Source organism: Mus caroli, unplaced genomic scaffold (genome assembly GCF_978045245.1).
Source record: "Mus caroli unplaced genomic scaffold, Mus_caroli_1 scaffold_9, whole genome shotgun sequence".
Taxonomy (NCBI): domain Eukaryota; kingdom Metazoa; phylum Chordata; class Mammalia; order Rodentia; family Muridae; genus Mus; species Mus caroli.
In genome coordinates, this window is record NW_028227264.1 from 57,900,755 (window position 1) to 57,919,284 (window position 18,530).

Here is an 18,530-nt window from a genome sequence, read left to right on the forward strand (position 1 = left end):
CCCTGGTGACATAGGACGCAGAAGTGAAGCATCTGAGCTCAAGACTTTAAGAACAGCTTCTTAACATAGCAGATGCTCCCCGCCCCCTTTCTTTGAAAGAAAAAAGTACCTGGGAAACTAGACACTGGAGCAAACGTTAAAGGCCGGAGGGGGCAAGAGAGCGGGTAGGAATCCATCCTGTGAAATCCTAAGATTGTTTGTCAGCTTGGCATGTTTGTTTTTAGAGAGACCATAAATATAGGCAAATTGTTGTAAGGGAGTATGTATAGCAATGCTTACTTCTGTGACTACTAGAGAAAGGACACTGCAATGTTTATTTATATAGGAAAAGGCTTCATTTGGCAGACATATATACCTGATATATGTGTGTGACTGTCTATAAACACATTATCCTTACAGATAGTTCTGTACTATATATGTGTATGGCTGTCTATAAACACATTATCCTTACAGATAGTTCTGTACTACAAGCAATTCTTCCCTGCTGAACTGTGACTGTGAGTGATATGTCATTGACTCACACATTTATTCCCATACAAAATAGTTACCATGTTGCCTGGATGAGTGCCCTTTTCCCCTCTGGAGACTGAGCCTACCGCAGATGGCAGGTGAGAATGTACTGGGAGGGGCACTGGAGCAGCAGAGTCCTCAGCAGACGCAAGGAGACAATGTAACTCAGTCTGATCCCTTTATTCTGTCCTCTTGTGCCATTTCTATCCCTCAGAGTCCATGCCTCTGATCTTGGGACCGCTCATACAGTGCTCTGACTCTGTGTTCTGTGAAGAATGAAGTGCATCCTTGCTGGCCAGTGTTTGCCTTTCTCCTTTACTAAAAATGACTCTTCCTGGGTCCGTCTCAGCGTTTTTGAAGTTTAGCTTTACTTACCCAGTGATGTTGACATGTTAAAGCTGTGTTGCCAAAACTCATTGTATCTTAAACAGATTGTCACAGTGAATGAATTAGCTGATATGCAAACTACAAATGAAGATATGACTAGGCTTACAGGAGCCATTTGATTGTTTTTATCATAGTTAGCTCTACCTAATTACTTGTGTGTGAGTGTATGTGCACATGAGAGAGAGTGAGTGAGAGAGAGAGAGAGAGAGAGAGAGAGAGAGAGAGTGTGTGTGTGTGTGTGTGTGTGTGTGTGTTTTAAGACAGTGTTATTTTGTAGCCCTCAGATTCACACAGATCCACCTGCCTGCCTCTTCTGGAATTAAAGGCATATGCCATCATGCTTAGCTTAAGACATATCATACATATTATAATAATAATAATAATAATAATAATAACAACTACTACAAGAATTTTCTAATTTAAATACGTTTGCCTTCTATTTTAATAAATCTGTCCTTTGTTGTAGACATGAACCTAGGATGGAAGAGAAGGTAGGTTTTTTTTTCCCACATACACATATAGAAATTCTTTAGCTAAGCATTGGTAGTTTTAGCCTATAGTCCACATACTTGGGAGGCAGGTACAGAAAGATATCTTGAGTTCTGGGTAGGCTGGGTAAAACTTCTTCATTGTTCTCTTTTACAAAAAGGATCTCATTCTGTAACCTGTGCTGTTCTCAGACTCACCACTGTCTTCTGCCTCAGCCACTCACACACACACACACACACACTTTAAAAGAAATAATTGTAAAAATATGCCTCATGTGCAACTGTTATTCAGGTTTGGGCTAAAACAACAACAGCAAAAAACCCCAGTAAACAAGAAACCAAGCACATTCCTTTGGGGCAGGAGAGATGGCTAAGGCCACTTGCTGCTCTTCCAGAGTACCCAGGTTGGGTTCCCAGTGTTGGTTCACAACTGTTGTAACTCCAGGTCCAGGGATCCAGAACTTCCATGGGCACCAGGCACAGACATGGAACACACATGTGCACACAGGCAAACACACATACACATAAAATAAAAATAAATCTTTAAAAAGTGTTAAATGCCTATATCCTCAATTCTAGAATATCATTTCCTGGTTGAGATTGTCCCTATCTTTGTCTATATTTAGGTTTTGGCAACTGATGTCATGCAATCAATGTAATAATCAAGATTAGAATAGCTCCCTTACCTGCAGAGAGTCCCTTGTGCACCCTTTGGGGTCATCGTGTTCTCTCATCCTCTGACCCTCGACACCCACTGATCTGCTTTTCGGTCACCTTTTCTAGAATGTAGTGTCAGTGAGCTCCTACAGTGGACAGTGTGGCTTTTAAAAGCCTCCAAAATTATTATGCAGCAAAGTGGACTTCTATTTTTCTCTAGTACAATTCTACAAAATTGGATGTAAGACTTTTAATGGCACAGATTGGCTTCACCGTTACCACAAGATGTAAAAGCCTTTGCTAGTGGCTCTCGTGCCATCTTTGTTGGGTCAGAGCTTCTCATATCTCTGCTCCTTGGCATGGTGCGTGCGTGTGTGTGTGTGTGTGTGTGTGTGTGTCATGGTTGGTGTGTCCTCTGTCACTGTAGTTCACCGTATGCGTGTGAATGTGCAGCACTCACTATTTGAGACTGGCTCTTTGCATTCAGTAGAATGCTTTTGAAATTCATCTAAATTGTTGTATGTATCACAAACCCACTCTTTTTTTTTTTTTAAATAATTTTTAAAATTGTTTTATGTGAATGAATGTTTTTACCTGCATATGTGTGTATGTGCACTTAACGCACATTTGGTGCCCATGGAGGCCAGAAGGCAGAGGATGTCCTGGAATTGAGTTACAGTTGGTTTTATGCTGTCCTGTGGGTGCTACCAATCAAACGCAGGTCCTCTGGAGGAGCAACGCAAACTCTTCGCCACTGAGCCGTTTCTCCAGCCTTGACAAGCCTATGCTTGGCCATAGGTGTGCTCAGTTCTACAGCCACAGTTTGTCATTCAGCTGTTGTGAGACATTGAACATTTTATTTTTGGATAATTTATAAAGAGAGCTCCTAAAACTCTGCAGATTCTTCAGCTGGATGACTGAATCTTGTGGGAGGAGCGTGTTTAACTTCAGAAGACATCAGCTGTCTTCAGAGGGACTGTGCCATTCTGCATCCCAGCAGGGATGTCTGTACAACGGCTCTCCTTGCTTTGCATCCTCTCTGTATGGTTAGTTGGTTTTCTCCTAGGCATTCAAATGGGTGTACCAAGGTGTCTCGTTGTGTTTTTAGTCTTTCACTAATGAACAGTGATACTGAATACTGTGTATGATTGGAGCTGCTGTCAGCATTTGCTTTTAAGTTTTTCTGTTAATATGTTTTCCTAGGGTAAATGCCTAAATTTTAGATTAGACTTTTCATTATTTGGTTTTTTAAAAAAAAAAGGTAGAACTAGAAGAACCCTGAATGCAAGGAGAGGCCCACAGCTCTTCTCAGCAACTCAGCCCAGGCGCTCCCCAGCAAGCCCAGGGTGTCACCGAGGACCGCATAAGCATGCTAATGTCATGCTGCACGGCATGAAACAAAGTGATGAAGGGAACAGCTGGAAACCAAGAATGCCATTCCTAGTGAGACCATGAGGCTGTTCCAGGACAACAGGAATCCACCCCATCCTCTCACTACTGGACTGGTACACACTAGAGAACAAGCAGTCAGAGAAAAACGACACAGTATATCAAAACGTGATGGGCTTTAGGACATAGTACTCCAAAAGGTGACTGTAGGAGTCAAAATATGTCATGTGAAATGCGCCTTTGGATAGCTGATTATTTTTAAAAACTCCAATTAGAAAAGAGTATCTGAAAACTGAATATTGTAAGACATTTATATGTACAAAGGAAATCTCCATTTAATGGGAGTGTCTCTGGGAGGAGAGGGCTGAGTAAATCACTGGAGACTTGTCAGCGCAGACAGCACCCACTTAAGTCTGCATTCACAATGGTACTCTCTAAGAAAACATTGTATTGCTTTATGTTGCTTCTTTGTGAATTGCGCATCATGTGTATCAATCCTACTCTGGCCCGCCACATCTCTTGCACACATACCCCCGCCCCCAAAGAAAATAAATGCCAAAATTAACTAACCAACAACAAAAATACCTTGTGGTGGAAGCTGCAGTGTGTCGCAGTGTGTCCCACAGTACACCCTTTGTCCACACTAGTTTACTTGCAAATATTCACTGCAATGAGTCATTGGCCTGGCGTGAGGCTGCTGGCGTCGTCTGCTACCCTATCAATCCTGGATCCTCACCCATACTTCTCTTGGATAGGCAGTTGTTGCCTGTGTCATGGAGATCCTGCAGCCTTGGATCTGCAGGATCGGACCCTTCATAGGCTCCAGCAGTTCACAGATGAGGTAGATGCTGGGGTGGGTCAACTTCAAGCCCTGGATCTGGGCCTGGGTGGTAGCTGAGTTGGTCAGCCTGCCAGCTCTCCCTCACCCACACCACCAGGGTGAGCTCTCCAGCACTGCCCTGGCCAGCTCACTCAATGCCACAGCTCTCAAGGGGTAGGAGCAGCTCTCCTACTCTCACACCCTTGGGGCGCTCACCTGTGCCCATGCCACCAGGGCGCAGCTCTCCTGAGTGCTGCAGCCAGTGAGGGGCGGGGCCAGCTCTGCATAGCCCTTAGACATCAACATGGTCCCAGATGGCAGTCCACACCAAGGATGTCTGCATAGCCATTGGTGGTAATGTAAGCCATGGGACTGACACCCCCGCTGCTACACGGCCATGGATGGACCCAGACATGGCGCTCAGCAGCAGCATGGACCAAGACTTCACCATGGCCTCGGCCTCATGGCAGGCTACCCCCATCAGGCTGTTCCTCTCCACCTCTCCAGTTCTACCTTTCTTCATAATGCTCAAGCCGTTCTGCTGCTCTCTTTCCCATCTCTCTACCACATACTTGCACGCCATTATGGCTCCTGTTGTGGACAGAGCTGGCAGGCCTCTGGGTGTCTCCCACCCACCATGCCCCATGATGGTACTCTTTAACACTTGTTTGTTTGGATGTGGGGTTTGAACCTGAAGTATTAAGTTTTTGCACACGTATATATTGAGCACACTTCCCTGTATAGCGCCATCTTTCCTTGCCTTTCTCTCTCCCTTCCCGTTGTTTCCTGTATCCCCGTGGCAGGCACGTCCAGCCTTTCCTAGGCTTTATACACCTCAGGGTAGCTATGAACGTAGCCTAACACAAACTCATAAACTTAAAACATATGTTTTTTTTGTGATTTTTTTTTTTTGGTAATTTGCAGTTTTTAATCAAAACCTTTTGTAGATTACATCATTTTGCAATGCCAAAGGGTACAGATTGGGGGGCCACTTAAGGCATGGTGGCACATGCCTTTAATTCCAGTTCCAGCACTCAGGAGGCAGAGGTGGGCAGATCTGAGTTGGAGCCAGCCTGGTCTATATTCTGAGTTCTAGGCCAACCAGGGCTATGCAGTGAGACCCTGTCTCAGATTTATATCATATATATGTACATATTTTCTGCATCTATATAAGACAAGTTACAGAAAGCATGCACTCTTTGTCTTTCTGAGGCTGGCTTAATTCACTTCCTGTGATCATCTCCAATTCTGTCCATTTTCCTGCAACATAATTTATTCTTTATGGTTGGGGAAATTCCATTGTATTTGCTGACCACGTTTTCTTCATCCATTCCTCTGCTGTTGGACCTCTAGGTTGAAAGCATAGGATCTTGTTCTTGCTCCATAAGTCTCTACCACTGCATTGCACCTCCAGCTCTGGTCCTCTCCTTAAAGGGGCCGCCTTGTTCCAGAGGTGGATGGGATTCTTGTCTGCCTCTGAAACAAATGTTTGAGACCTGCTCATCCCCGAGTTTTCCCGTGTGTACGGGACCTGTATGCTCTCATGTTTTCCTTGGTCTCAGCCAAGAACTCATGTAGGGTGGAGGCGATAAAGATAAGAATTACAGTAGTCTGATCTGATCATGTTACCAGAGTTCCCAGCCATAGAGCCCAGCTCTGGGCGACTCACCCACAGTAAGAGAAAACAGCATAATATATATACATGGAAAAGTGAATTTATTTACAGTTTTGTCCAAAACTAGAGAGAAAATATCTGTCATCTTGCCCACAGCAGAATTACAGATTTTAGATATGATAAAGCAAAAGGCAGGAAATGTGCATGGGCAGATATCAGTGTGTGTGTGCCCCAGTTACCAGAACTGGATAGTCCTCCTGGGAGATGTGCCAGGGCCCTTGGGATGGGCAGTTTCACCCCCAGCATGGTAATTCCGGCAGTGATCATACCTGGGGCCCCTGATGCACTCAGGCATGATGAAAAACATTTCTGGTTTAGTCCTGAATTCCCCAGGCTTCCTCTTCTATGGTTCTTCTCTCTGAAGAACTTTTAGTAGGTTGTGTGTTCTGTTCTGTTTTTAGAGCATGTCCATGGACAGATGATTCTAAAATACCATGCTTTGACAATATAGGTGTTACAACTGTCACTTGAATAATAGGAACAATGTTGACTTTATGTCTGTCTGTCTGCCTGTCTGCACATGCTCTTAGCAAGCAGCTGACCTAATTAGGTTCAGGCTGCAGATTTTGCTTTCGCTTTTAAGAGTTGTCGATCCAATACTTTTCATGGGGAATAAATTATATGGATTTATGTAGTTTTTTTAGAATGAGGGTCCCAGGCATTTTCTGATGGAGTCTGATAGTTTAAGAGGGAAGAAGTCAAGGGTGACTTACTCCTGCATCTGGGCTTGACTGACTAGATGTTTGGTTTTAGAGATGAGGGGAGTAAATTGGTAAAATCAGGATCTGTTAAGGACTAACCTAAATTGGAGATGCCCGTCAAGGTGGGGCTTCAATCTAGCTGTGACCTTATGGGAAGCATAGGCTAGAGATGACCTTTGGAGAAGAATTTACATGTAAATGCAACCTAAAGATGAAGGATTTAAGGAGGTTGTCTAGATAAGAGAGTAGAAAGGGAAAATTGCTCCTCAGACAGCCTTGGAGAGTTTTGACAAGTAGGTGTCTTAGTTCTGAGGGTTTCCGTTGCTGTGATAAAATGCCATGGCAGAAAAGCAGCTTGGGGAGGAAAGGGTTTATTCAGCTTACACTTCCACGTCACAGTTCATCACCAGAGGAAGTCAGGACAGGAGCTCAAGCCGGGCAAGAGCTGACACCCTGACACCGAGGCCATGGAGGGATACAGGTGAGCGGGTGCTCCCCATGGCTTGCTCAGCCTGCTTCCTTACAGACCTCGGGACCACCAGCCCAGGGATGGAGCCATGCACAATGGGCTGGGCCCTCCCTTATCAACCACTAATTAAGAAAACCCCTTACAGCCTGATCTTATGGAGGCATTTTCTCAGCTATTGCTCCCTCCTCTACGGTCACTCTATAGCTTGTGTGAGCTGACATAAAACCAGCCAGCACAGTAGTAGGTAGGCATCAAGCAGAGAGAGCCAGTCGTAGGAGAGTGGAAGGAGGCAGGGAAGAACAGTTGTTAGACCCACATAAAGCACTGCTGCTGCTGCCTGTGGCCAAGCGTGACCTCAGTTGCTGCCTGAAAGAACGGCCTGGAGAAACATTGCCCTTAAAAGCCTGACCACTCGCACTTACACGTGTCAACTATAGCATGTGTGCGTGCCTTTGAAAAACAAAAGCTGCCTGCCATTGTAGGCTTCTGTAAGCTCTTGCTGCTCATCCCACTGTGGCTTCAGAGTGTAAGTGAGACTGCAGCTGGACCTGAGGAAAGGCTTTCGGGAACCATCCTGGCTTAAGTGCCCTGGTGACGTCTCTCTTCCACTCTCGGAACCATCCTGGCTTCAGTGCCCTGGTAACGTCTCTCTTCCACTCTCGCTGGTGTCCACCAGTGACATCGCTTCTTTCCCTCTCCATCTGGTGTTGGAGTTCTTATTCTAGAAAGATTCCCATAACTTATCAACAGAATGAGGAGAATGTGATGTTATAGCATGCATGGTCAGTCATCACTTATCTGTGAGGATGCATTCTGAAGTGGTTCATGAACACTGTAGAGTTACAGTTACATAATCTAAGGCATCATTGAGCTTGTGTGTGTCTGTCTGTCTGTCTGTCTGTCTGTCTGTCTATCTATATAAGTAATGAGATAGATAATCTCACAATGTAGTCCTGACTAGTCTAGAACTTGATATGTAGACCAGGCTTACCGTGAACTCCTTGAGATCCACCTGCCTGTGCCTCCCAAGTGCTGGGATTAAACAATCTGAGCATCCATTCACAGATGCAGACCAGGACCCAGAGTGGTGTATGACTATGTTGACGGTAAAGGAGTAATTATCTTTTCAAGTGCTTCTTAAAAATCAAGCAGGATCAGGACAGACATTAGCTAGGGTTTGGCAATATGAAGATTACCCTGATAAGAGTGTCATATTAATTGTGATAACAGTAAGAGTGGCGTCGGGTGGATCAGCCGGGCTGAAAATCTCACTGTGGTGAGTTACACAGAGGCTGGAATCTGAGGAGAGACCACTGAGCTAAGATGCCACCGAGTAAGCACGGAGTGGTGAGGCAGTAACTGTCGGGTATGGGCTCAGTGAGGACACACATCTTTTTCATTTTATTTATTAAGTGAGTAATGTGTGCAGGCTAGTGCCACATCATGCCTATGGAGGTCAGAGGACAGCTTTGGGGAGGTGGTTCTCTGTCCTGTATGGGAGCTGAGGAGCAGCAAACTCAGGCCAAGGTTCTGCACACAGACACTTGGTGTGCCATCTTGCCAGACCAGAGAAGAGAAGGATTTTTTTTTTAATTTTAAAATATAGCAGAATATGTCTATATAGTAATATTTTAGAGTTCCAATAAAAAGAAAAGATCTAGAAAGAGAGTTTCTTTTCCCTCACCTGTAATTCCTTCCTTTACAGTTTGCCTTTTGTAATCATTCTCTGGAGACTGTCCTCCTGTTACTCAGATTTGCCTTCAAGATGCTCGGCTAGTCTGGTGTACTAGTGACTATGGCTCCAACTACTCAGAAAGCTTGAGGCAAGAGCGTTGCTTGAGTCCAGGAGCTCGAGACCAGCCTGGGCAATGTAGTGAAATCCCATCTCAACAACACTGACAGGCGTTCTGTGAGACTAAGGCACTTCAGCTCTCTTGGTAGACTGTGTACCAGAATCCAGCTCATGCTTGTGGACTTGGGTGCTTAATGCTGCTGCTGAGCTATACACACAACTCAATGTTTTCAGCTGGCTACTTTTAAAATGGATGGGGAAGGAAAACTGTTATTCCTTTAGCTTCTCCAAGGGCTTCAGTTGGGCTCATTGGAATGAAAAATAGATTAGTGAAGGAAAGAAAATAAAATGGCAGGTTATTAACATTCGTATGTCATCTATATATGGGAAAATGAGTTCATTCAAAGAGTGGACTTCAAGGTTAAATTCAGTCCTCTGCTGAAAGCAAGGGTTCTTTTGTCTGCACCTCCTGTTCTGAAGGAGGGGCTCTGGGGTTTCAGGTGCACACCACCACGTCTGGCTTTTTGAAGGTGGGTTCTGTCAGGCTTGCTCTGTGTCCTCTACCCTCTGAGCCCTCTCACTACCATGCCCCCAACCCCCATCGTTCTCCAGGGCTGCTTCTCTCAGACCATGCTTTCTTATCACAAGAGATTTTTTTTTTCAAAGAAAAAATTTCTCTCTCTCTCTCTCTCTCTGTGTGTGTGTGTGTGTGTGTGTGTGAGTGATAAAAACTCTTCAGTTTGGCACTCAGAGATCTTCCCGATTGAGATCAGCCACACTCAATCGGGAAGATCTCTGAGTGCCTGATCTAGTCTCCTGGTCTTGCCAGAGCAGCTTTTCAGCTTGTGCGCTGGCTCTACTCCTCTTTGTCACCTTGAGAATCCCCTAGGGCCCTTTCCTTCTGGTGATGACCACAGTACCTCCACTCGTGTGTGTGCTCTTTGTGCTCCTTGTTGCTGTTGTCAGAAGCAAAGCTATTCGTATCTACACATGCGCACATCTGGGAAATGGTCATTTAAAAATGAACCAGAAAAGGAAAGAGTAAGAAGTTATCAGGTAGGAGGAAAAGATAAGGGTTGGCCTCCTTTGGATTTTATTAGCATATGTGCAGAAATGGGAGATGAGCTCTGGGATGGGGGAGGGGAGGCTGCTGGAATTGTGTTTCTGAAGCTTAAGTCACAGAAAGTAAATGTGTCCCCATTCTGTCTATATGGACAGCAGATAAAGTTCCTGCATTGACAGTGAGCCTGGCCTGGGATCTTTCTCAGTCTCAGGGAAGAGTCAGTGACTGGATCTGACTGACACGAGTCCCGATAGCCAAACACAGTTATTTTAGTAAATTAGAGGTTGTTAATATACATAAATATTAGGAGTAAGGACCTGTGTAATTAATACTATACAGATGTTTCTCTTGTGGAAATAGTTAAATAGTCTATGCCTAGCTGTGCCCAACTGTGTGTCTACAAAAGGGGGAAAAAACATTTGGAGGAACTTAGAGCTGAGTCAGGAAGCAGGTCTCTGGGTAAATACGTTGCCCTGGGTAGATGCATGCCAAGTCCAGGGTAATTTAAATTACAGAGCAGTGTGCTATGCAGGGTGGACACCATGCACGCACAGAGGGAGAGATGACTAACTCAGTGCATTCCTTACCAAAGGTTAAGTAAGGGCTCTGCCTTCCTGTGGAGAGAGAGAAGGAAGGACCAGCTGTGGCCTCCAGGTCATTGCTGAGAGGGAAAAAAAAATCAGTCACCATTAATTCTCTTGATAGAACTGTCTAAAAAGAGCCTAAGGTTTGGGGATGTCCCTGACTTTCTGCCCTTCCATCAGAATTTTGAGCTGATCTGAGGCTGACAGTGAAGAGAGATAAAAGCTGACTGAGCACCTCTGCCACTTCTAGTCTTTCTTGCTGTGTCGATGTCTGCATATGGAGGCCAGAGGCCAGCCTTGGCCTTGGCCTTGGCCATGTTCTCTAGGCACCATCTACCATTTGGCTGTGGATTTTTTGTTGTGGGGTTTTGTTGTTCTTGCTTTGTTTTGTTTTTGAGACAGGGTATCCCTGGCCCAAAGTTTGTCAAAGCTGCCCAGTGATCTATCTGCCTGTCCTGATTTATTTTGTTGGGTTTTAGTTATTGTTTTGAGACAGGGTTTCACTGTGTAACCCTGGCTGGCCTGGAGCTTACTATGCAGACCAGGCTGGCTTCTGCCTCCCAAGTGCTAATATGAAAGGCACGCACCAGTCTGCTAGGCTTACAAAAATCAACATGGGCTCTGGGAGCTGATGAGATCCTTGTGTTTGTAAAGTACCATGGAGCGCTCCATGACTCCCTCACGCCCATTTATAATTTGTTTATACTTCTTCAGATAGCATTTTAGAAATACTGTTTTAAAGTGTTTCAAGGAGCCAGCAAGATGGCTTAGCTGTTAAAGGCCCTTGCCACCAAGCCTAACAGCCCAAGTTCAATATCTGGGATACACCTGGGGATAGAAGAGAACTGACTTCTGTCAGTTTCCCTCTGGCCTCCACACATATGCCATGGCATCTGTGCTTGTACATACACACACACACACATATACACATGCGTACTCGCACACACACTTAAGCATGTAATAAAAACGTAAAAGAATGTTTCAAATATGTCTTGCTTCCTAGAACCTAAACTATTGGTCATCTTTCAGATGACTCTCATGGCCAGCCAGCCAGCATGGATTTAATCAGGTCATTTTTAGAAAGTGCCTTAGTCACTCTGTTGGATGTTGAATTTGTTCTCGGCTGAGGCCGTGAAGAGCCCCCAGTTTTTGTGGCTCTCACTGTCAGACATCTTTTCTCAGCAGCGTCCTGAAGGTCTGCCATGCTCAGCCGTTTCAGCTGGAGCGGACAGTGATTTGTTCAAGCCTCTTTCTTGTGGAAGCCAGGTGGAAGGGCCAGTGTCTACTTCCAGAATGGTCTCTAGGTGTCACAGAGGAAGACTAACAGCAGCATGTGCTAAAAGGACTTTGCAGAACTCCTCTGTGTTCCTCGGAATGAGGAACACGGTGAGACACGCACCCCAAATTAAAAGATTAGGAAAGCAGAGTTCGCCTCTGGGATGCGGGCTGTGAAGTTGAGTGTGTGCTGAGCAGTAATACGAACAAATATGGATGTGCCTGTCTTATGATGGAAAAAAAAAAGTCTATTTAGAGTTAGTCAGCAGGACCCAATGGGAAGGGTATTCAGGAGAGACGCAGGCCTCCTTTCCTTCAGAGCTCATCGGGTGACACAAGAGCTTCTGCACAGCTGTGTCAGGCATCCTTGACATCTGTAGGGAGCACGGGTGTGCTGTCTTCTGTGCTCCTTGGGGGAGCTTGATGGTTTTCAGTGCCCAGGCTTGTTTCTCTTGAGGGCGCCCTTCAGACAGTATGTGAGCTGCTTCCGTGTCCCGGCTGCCAGGAAGGTGGGTGCCATGCACTCTGGTTTGCTCTATGGATTTCAGCACAGCGTTCTCAGCCTTTAAAACCTTTGTTTTGGTGATTGAGACGGGCAGGGACTTCACTCTTGGTATCATCTTGATGAGGTCCCAATACTAAACAAAACGGGAAAGCATTGATTCTTAACCCAGGGGTTCTCTAATGACCCGTTAACAGGGGTAGCACATCAGATAGTCTGCACATCGGATATTTACATTATGATGCATAGCAGTAGCACAATCACAGTTCTGAAGTAGCAATGAAAATAACTTTATGATTGGGCAGGTCACCACACACAAGTAACTGTACTAAAGGGTAGCAGCATCGGGAAGATTGAGAACCACTGCATTAAAGGAATTTCTTTCTTTGGTGATATTTTAACTGTGACATGAAAAGAATCTGGTAGGGAGGAAGCTTTCCAAGGGCTAGGAGTGAGAAAGGTTTAAATCAAACTTCAATTACTTTAATGGAAGCATCTCTCAGCATTAAGGCATGAGATAGCAAGGACTTCCAGCTACAATGTGGCACCGCCTAGCTTCAAGCTCTGGACCCCACTGCTTTCTCCCATGGATTTTCAGGCGCGAGTCACACTTGAGCAACTTTCTCCCTTTAAATTTCCTGTTTCTCACCAGGAGCCAGGCGTGCAGGAGGAGAGCTGTCCCTTCTGATTCTGTGTGCTCTTATTGTTACTTCTGTGCTGTTCACACCTCAGTGGGACATTCAGGAGCTTCCCCTGATCCAAGTGCCTGACCAACAGATTCTCCTGCCATGAGTTCTTGTGGCTTTTCCTGGCATTCCCCCAAAATGGCTTTCTAGTACATTTTGCTGATATGATACGTTGGTAAAGTTCCCAAGTTTCCATAGTTTTGTCCTCTCCATAAGATCTGGGAATCATCCCCGGTTGGGCTGGCCCCTTTGGGTGCTCTCCATTAGGCCTGGAAGCCATGGCTGCTAGAGCTGCCATCTCTTTACATCTGTGTGGTTAACTCTCCTGTTAGAATTAACTGTATTTTAGATCAGGATTTCTCTGTTTAACTTAGCACGTGGTTTCTGTCTTCTAATTTAACTTTGATTCCTTTGAGTTATAAGTAGTTAAGTAGTAGCTCTGTTCTCATAAGTTGTTCTGAGGCCAATAACTGCAAAACAGTGTGGTGTCTGATAGTGTTTCATCAGCGTTTGGTGATGTAGCTGCCACCACCACCACCACGATCATCATCGTCATCACCGGCAACATCTAAAAGTGACGTTTCTATCATTTGTCCACAGGATGTTTCGTCTTAACGCCCTTTCTGCGTTGGCAGAACTAGCTGTGGGCTCTCGCTGGTACCATGGGGCATCACAGCCCGCACAGACCAAACGAAGACTGATGTTGGTGGCGTTCCTGGGAGCATCTGCAGTGACTGCAAGTACCGGTCTCCTGTGGAAGAAGTGAGTGTTATTTCTGGCTTGCTTTTACATCAGAATTTCTTTGCTGAATCATTCGGTATTGATGATGTTGGTCTATGGAATAAGGTTTATCAGCTAGTCGTGCCCCCGTGCCAGAGCAGCGGAGACCAAACAGCTCCTCAAGCGCTGCCTGCTGCCCCTGCTGCATTTTTTCATCGAAATGAAACATTGCTTTAGGAAAGGGATGTTTTCTGAAACTTCAAACTTAGGTGGCCACAGGAAACTAATGCTTGTACTCGTATATCACCTGGTCATTTTCTTCCTCAGTGTGGAACCTTCCCTGGAGAGAACAGAAAATGTGGCGAGCCACAGGCTTCAGTTCCTCTGCCTCTGCCATACTATGTGTCTTCTGTCTCATCCACCCTGCCTTCCAGTTACTGTCCTGATCCTTGGCTTCCCAAAACAGCACATTTTAAAAATTAGTCCTACTGAATAAGTATGCGATAAAGTGTGCCCATGTAAAACAAATAGTCCCATGATTATTAGCAAATGCATATAGTTTCATAACCGCCCCCCCCAAATCAAGAAATAGAACATTTCTACCAACCCATAGTGCCCTCCACGCCAGGTAACGTCACCCACAATTCCAAGCTACTGGTGAGTTGATTTCTGTCACTATCGATTTATATTTCTGAAATATGACGTTAAGTGAGGTCATGAAAAATTATTTCTTGGAGGTAGGTTAGTGTCATAGCCTCGAATCACAGTCCTAGGGATTACAGACGCAGGAGCATTGACAGTTTGAAGGCAGCCTGACTTTAAAACAACTTATAGCAAAGTAATAACAATGTATGCTTGGCTGCATCTGCCTTCCTTAACTTAGCCTGATGTATCCATCTGCAGCAGAAGTCAGAGTTCTTTTGCAGTCAAGTGGTGCTCTTTCAAATGGGCTGCACCGTTTATCCAGCTACCTTGCTTCTACCTGTTTGTTCTCATTGATAGAAGCCACCTTGAAATTCATATGTAAGTCTAAATACCTTTGGCTAAATACCTAGGAATATATTTGCCAGGAAAATGTAACCTTGATTCCAGACTGCCAAACCAGGGCAGTGAGATGGCTCAGAGGGTAAAGGCTTCTGTCACCAGACAAGGTGAGCTGAGTTTGACCCCTGGGATCCACATGGTGGGAGAGAGCAACTTCCAGAGTTGTCCTCTGGCCTCCACACTCACTGTGGTGGGCGCCTCACCACACATAAGTAAGGGTAATAAAATAAAATTAGTACTTGAAACAAAATAAAAGCCAAACCATTTCCCAGTGGGTTCTCGGCAGTGCCCCACCGCAGTCTGGCTGGGCAGGGATCCTGTTCTCACTTGCTCGTGATATCTGGCCAGAACACTTTGCTTCCTGCTTCCCGCTTCCCGAACAGCTGACGATGCTAAGCCTCTTCCCAGAATTGGTGGCCATTTCTTTGGCCTTATTTGTGAATTGTCTATTCAAATTGCCCCTAAAAATGAAATTCCTTTTAAAAAGATCTCTACTTATGCATACGTGTGTGTATATTTGTGTGTGGGTGTGTGCACATGTGTGAAGGAATCTGGCAGAGGCAGAAGAGGGCATTGGGTCCCCTGGAACTGGAGTTACAGGTGCTTGTGAGCCCCAGATACGAATGCTGGGTACTGAATATTATTGGTAACTTTCAACTATTTAAAAATGTAGAAAGCATCCCCCTCTCAGAAGGCTGATGCAAGCCAAGTGGTGGTGGTGCACACTTTAAATCCCAGCACTCGGGAGACAGAGGCGGGCGGACCTCTGTGAGTTTGAGGCCAGCCTTCTCTACACAGGGAGTTCCAGGACAGCCAGGACTAGAGAGACCGACCCTGTCTCAAAACAAAACAAAAAACCCAAAACAAAAGGAAACTGGCAACCATTGTGTTCAGTTGTATACTTGCTGGTAATCCACCAGTCTCTGACAGATGACTCTAAGCCTGAGACCACACAGATGGCCCTGGTTACACTCAGTAGACAAACCAAAAAGATTTGAATGTAGGAAAGAAACTTCTAGTGGGGGATTGACAGCAGTGTGAGGGGTGTAAGGACGGACATGAGAGTAGGGAGAACATACTATCTACAGTGTGTGAAATTGTCAGAGGGGAGTGTGTGTCTGTCTGTCTGTCTGTCTGTCTGTGTCAGAGGTCAGTTGGCTAGGGTTGGTTCTTTCCTCACACTGTGGGCTTGAACTGAAGGGCATTAATAAACTGGTGACATCGGGGTTGGTGCCATGTTGTCCTCCTGAGAAATTCTGAGAGACATTTTTGCATCTTCCCGAGAGGTTTTCATCCTGAGTTCTCCGTTCCTTTCGTTGCCCCACATTTCTTTCTCGTTTTGCTTCCTTCCCTACTTAAATTTTCCTTTCTTTGTAACTGAAGCCCTTCCTGCAGTGCCCACATTGTGGATTCCATGGCTGGTGCCTTATGTATTTACTTGAGCATGACTTTGCTTAAAAAGACAAAAACAAGATTGGACTGGCACGCAGGATTCACGGTGACCTACAGTGAGAGCTCTGGTGTTCTAAATCAAGAGAAGGCACATCCTACAAGATAGTTCAGCCTGATAATGTTTCAAAATGTGCTTCTGGAAACGAATTGAAACAGATCACATCTGATCTGCCTGTGGGTCTCCTCTTGAGGCAGAGTCCCTGTCTCAGAAACCTAACTCAGAGGCTGTCTCCACCTGACAACTGCTCGCAAAGGAAAAATTCGTTTCTCCAAGGGAGTTTCATTGGTTATAGGAGCCACTCTTAAGGGCAAGTCCTTTGCCCAAGCTTTTGCTTATAAGTTATGATTTCCAATTTTGTGTTTTTATGGTGTGTGTGTGTGTGTCTGTCTGTGTTTCTCTGCTTTTTCTTTGTTGTTTGTTTTGTTTTTTTCTATTTGCCCGTTTGTTTTCTAAAACAAGAGAAAAGGAAGGTGTAGAGTTGGAAGGTGGGAGACAGGGAGGACCTGGGAGGAGATGAGGAAGGAAAACCTAGATCGGAACAGTTTACTTTGATCTGGGTGTGGTGCTGCACACCTTTAATCCCAACACTTGGGAGACAAAGGTAGGTGGATCTCTGTAAATTGGAGACCAGCCGGGTATATCTACTTAGTGAGTCCTAAGATAGCCAGGGCTATGTAGACAGACCTTGTCTCAGAAAACCAAACCAAACAAAGAAATATAATAGTGTTTGAAAGATATTATTTTCAATAAACAAGAATCTGAGAAAAAGTCTCTTCCATTATTCTAGTACACTAGTAGCAGTGTACTCTCCTTCCCTTGTTCTCCCTCTTCCTTTTCCCTCTTGCCCCTCCCTCTCTGGGAGCACAGCTGAGGACTTTTGTTGGTGCTCCTTCATCAGTCATACACATTCTGTTTTCTTTGTAAAAGGTACTGGCCAACCTAAAAGAATAAGGATACGCTGATAGGGGAAGCATCTTTGGGGTGTTTTGATTTGTTTTGATTTGGGTTCTTGAGATGGGATCTCACTGTGTAGCCCTGGCTGGCCTGGGCTTGCTGTGTAGATGAGGCTGCTCTGATATGTGCTGTGAGCACTGAGATCGCAGGTGTAAGCACCACACCCAGCACATTTGATTGGGGTTTATTAGTGGGTGTAGGGAGTCAGTCAGTGGGTAAAGTGCTTGTCATACAATCGTGAAGAGCTCACACAAAACACAAAGCCAAAAGTGGAAGGAGGGGCATCTGCCATCTTCCAGGGAAGTGAGAAACAGACCAGAGAATCCCCGGAACCTCATGGACTAGCTAGCCAGAGTATGTTCATAGCCACACACAACCAAGAAACCCTGTTCAAGCAGGTGAAAGATGGAGACAACATCTGGGCTTGTCCTCTGACCAGCACACACTAGCATGGCACATGCATGCGTGCACTTCTGCATTTTATACACATATCACACACATAATCACACACATACATACACACACAGAGGGAGAGATTTTATTACTTGGTTTTTACTTGTTTTTATTTTATTTCTATTTTTATTACTGTAAACAGTATATAGCATTTCTCATTTTAGTCATATTAAATATATTCTTGTTGTGATTAGGGCTCTGGAACTTCCTCCTCTTGTAAGAGTGAGGTAGTGTGTGTATTAAAAAGAATGAAATGCTATACTCATTGGGAAGTAAGCATGAGATGATATCCCAGAGCTGGGGAAGACGGCACAGAGGCGGAGAGCAGATTCAGACCCAGGTTCAGTTCTCAATAACCACATGACTGCTAACAACAGTCTGAAACTCCAGTCCCGGGGCATCCAATGCCTTCTTTTGACCTCTGCTGACACTGAACACACACATACACACACACATACACACACACACACGATATACAGACATACATTCAGGAAAACACTCATACACATAAAAGTAAATAAGTCTCAAAAACAAAGCTGACATCCCCATGAAATGGGAATGGGCATGAAGTGATGAAACGCTAAAGAGCAGCTTCCTCTGCCCTCCACTGCCGTCTTCAGACCGTTACAACCTGACACCCCGTAACTAACCATGCTGCATCCCTCACCTGCTCTGTGCTTTAACCAAGCTTGATAACTCATGGAAACGCACTTGTATGGTATTCGCCCTTTGTGCCTAACTTACTTTACTTAGCAGGCTGTTGCTTTTGCTTCATGCATGTGTGTAACACAGGGGGTGCTGAGTGTTTTTGGCTGTTTTAGGAGGTTCTTCATGTGGGATTCATGACACATGTGATTAGTGCTCCTCTGAGCTGTGTGTGGGTACTTCTTAAAGTCATGGAGTTTCAT

At 45.1% G+C, this 18,530-nt stretch overlaps 1 protein-coding gene across 1 annotated transcript in view; it reads left to right on the plus strand.

The window, feature by feature from the left end:
• Micu1 (mitochondrial calcium uptake 1) overlaps window positions 1-18,530 on the plus strand; it is a 152,002-nt gene that overhangs the window by 11,989 nt on the left and 121,483 nt on the right. The window contains exon 2 of the mRNA XM_021173987.3: window positions 13,599-13,760. Within this exon, the coding sequence (XP_021029646.1) occupies window positions 13,600-13,760 (161 nt within the window). The 5' untranslated portion in view covers window position 13,599. The remainder of the gene's footprint in view (window positions 1-13,598; window positions 13,761-18,530) is intronic.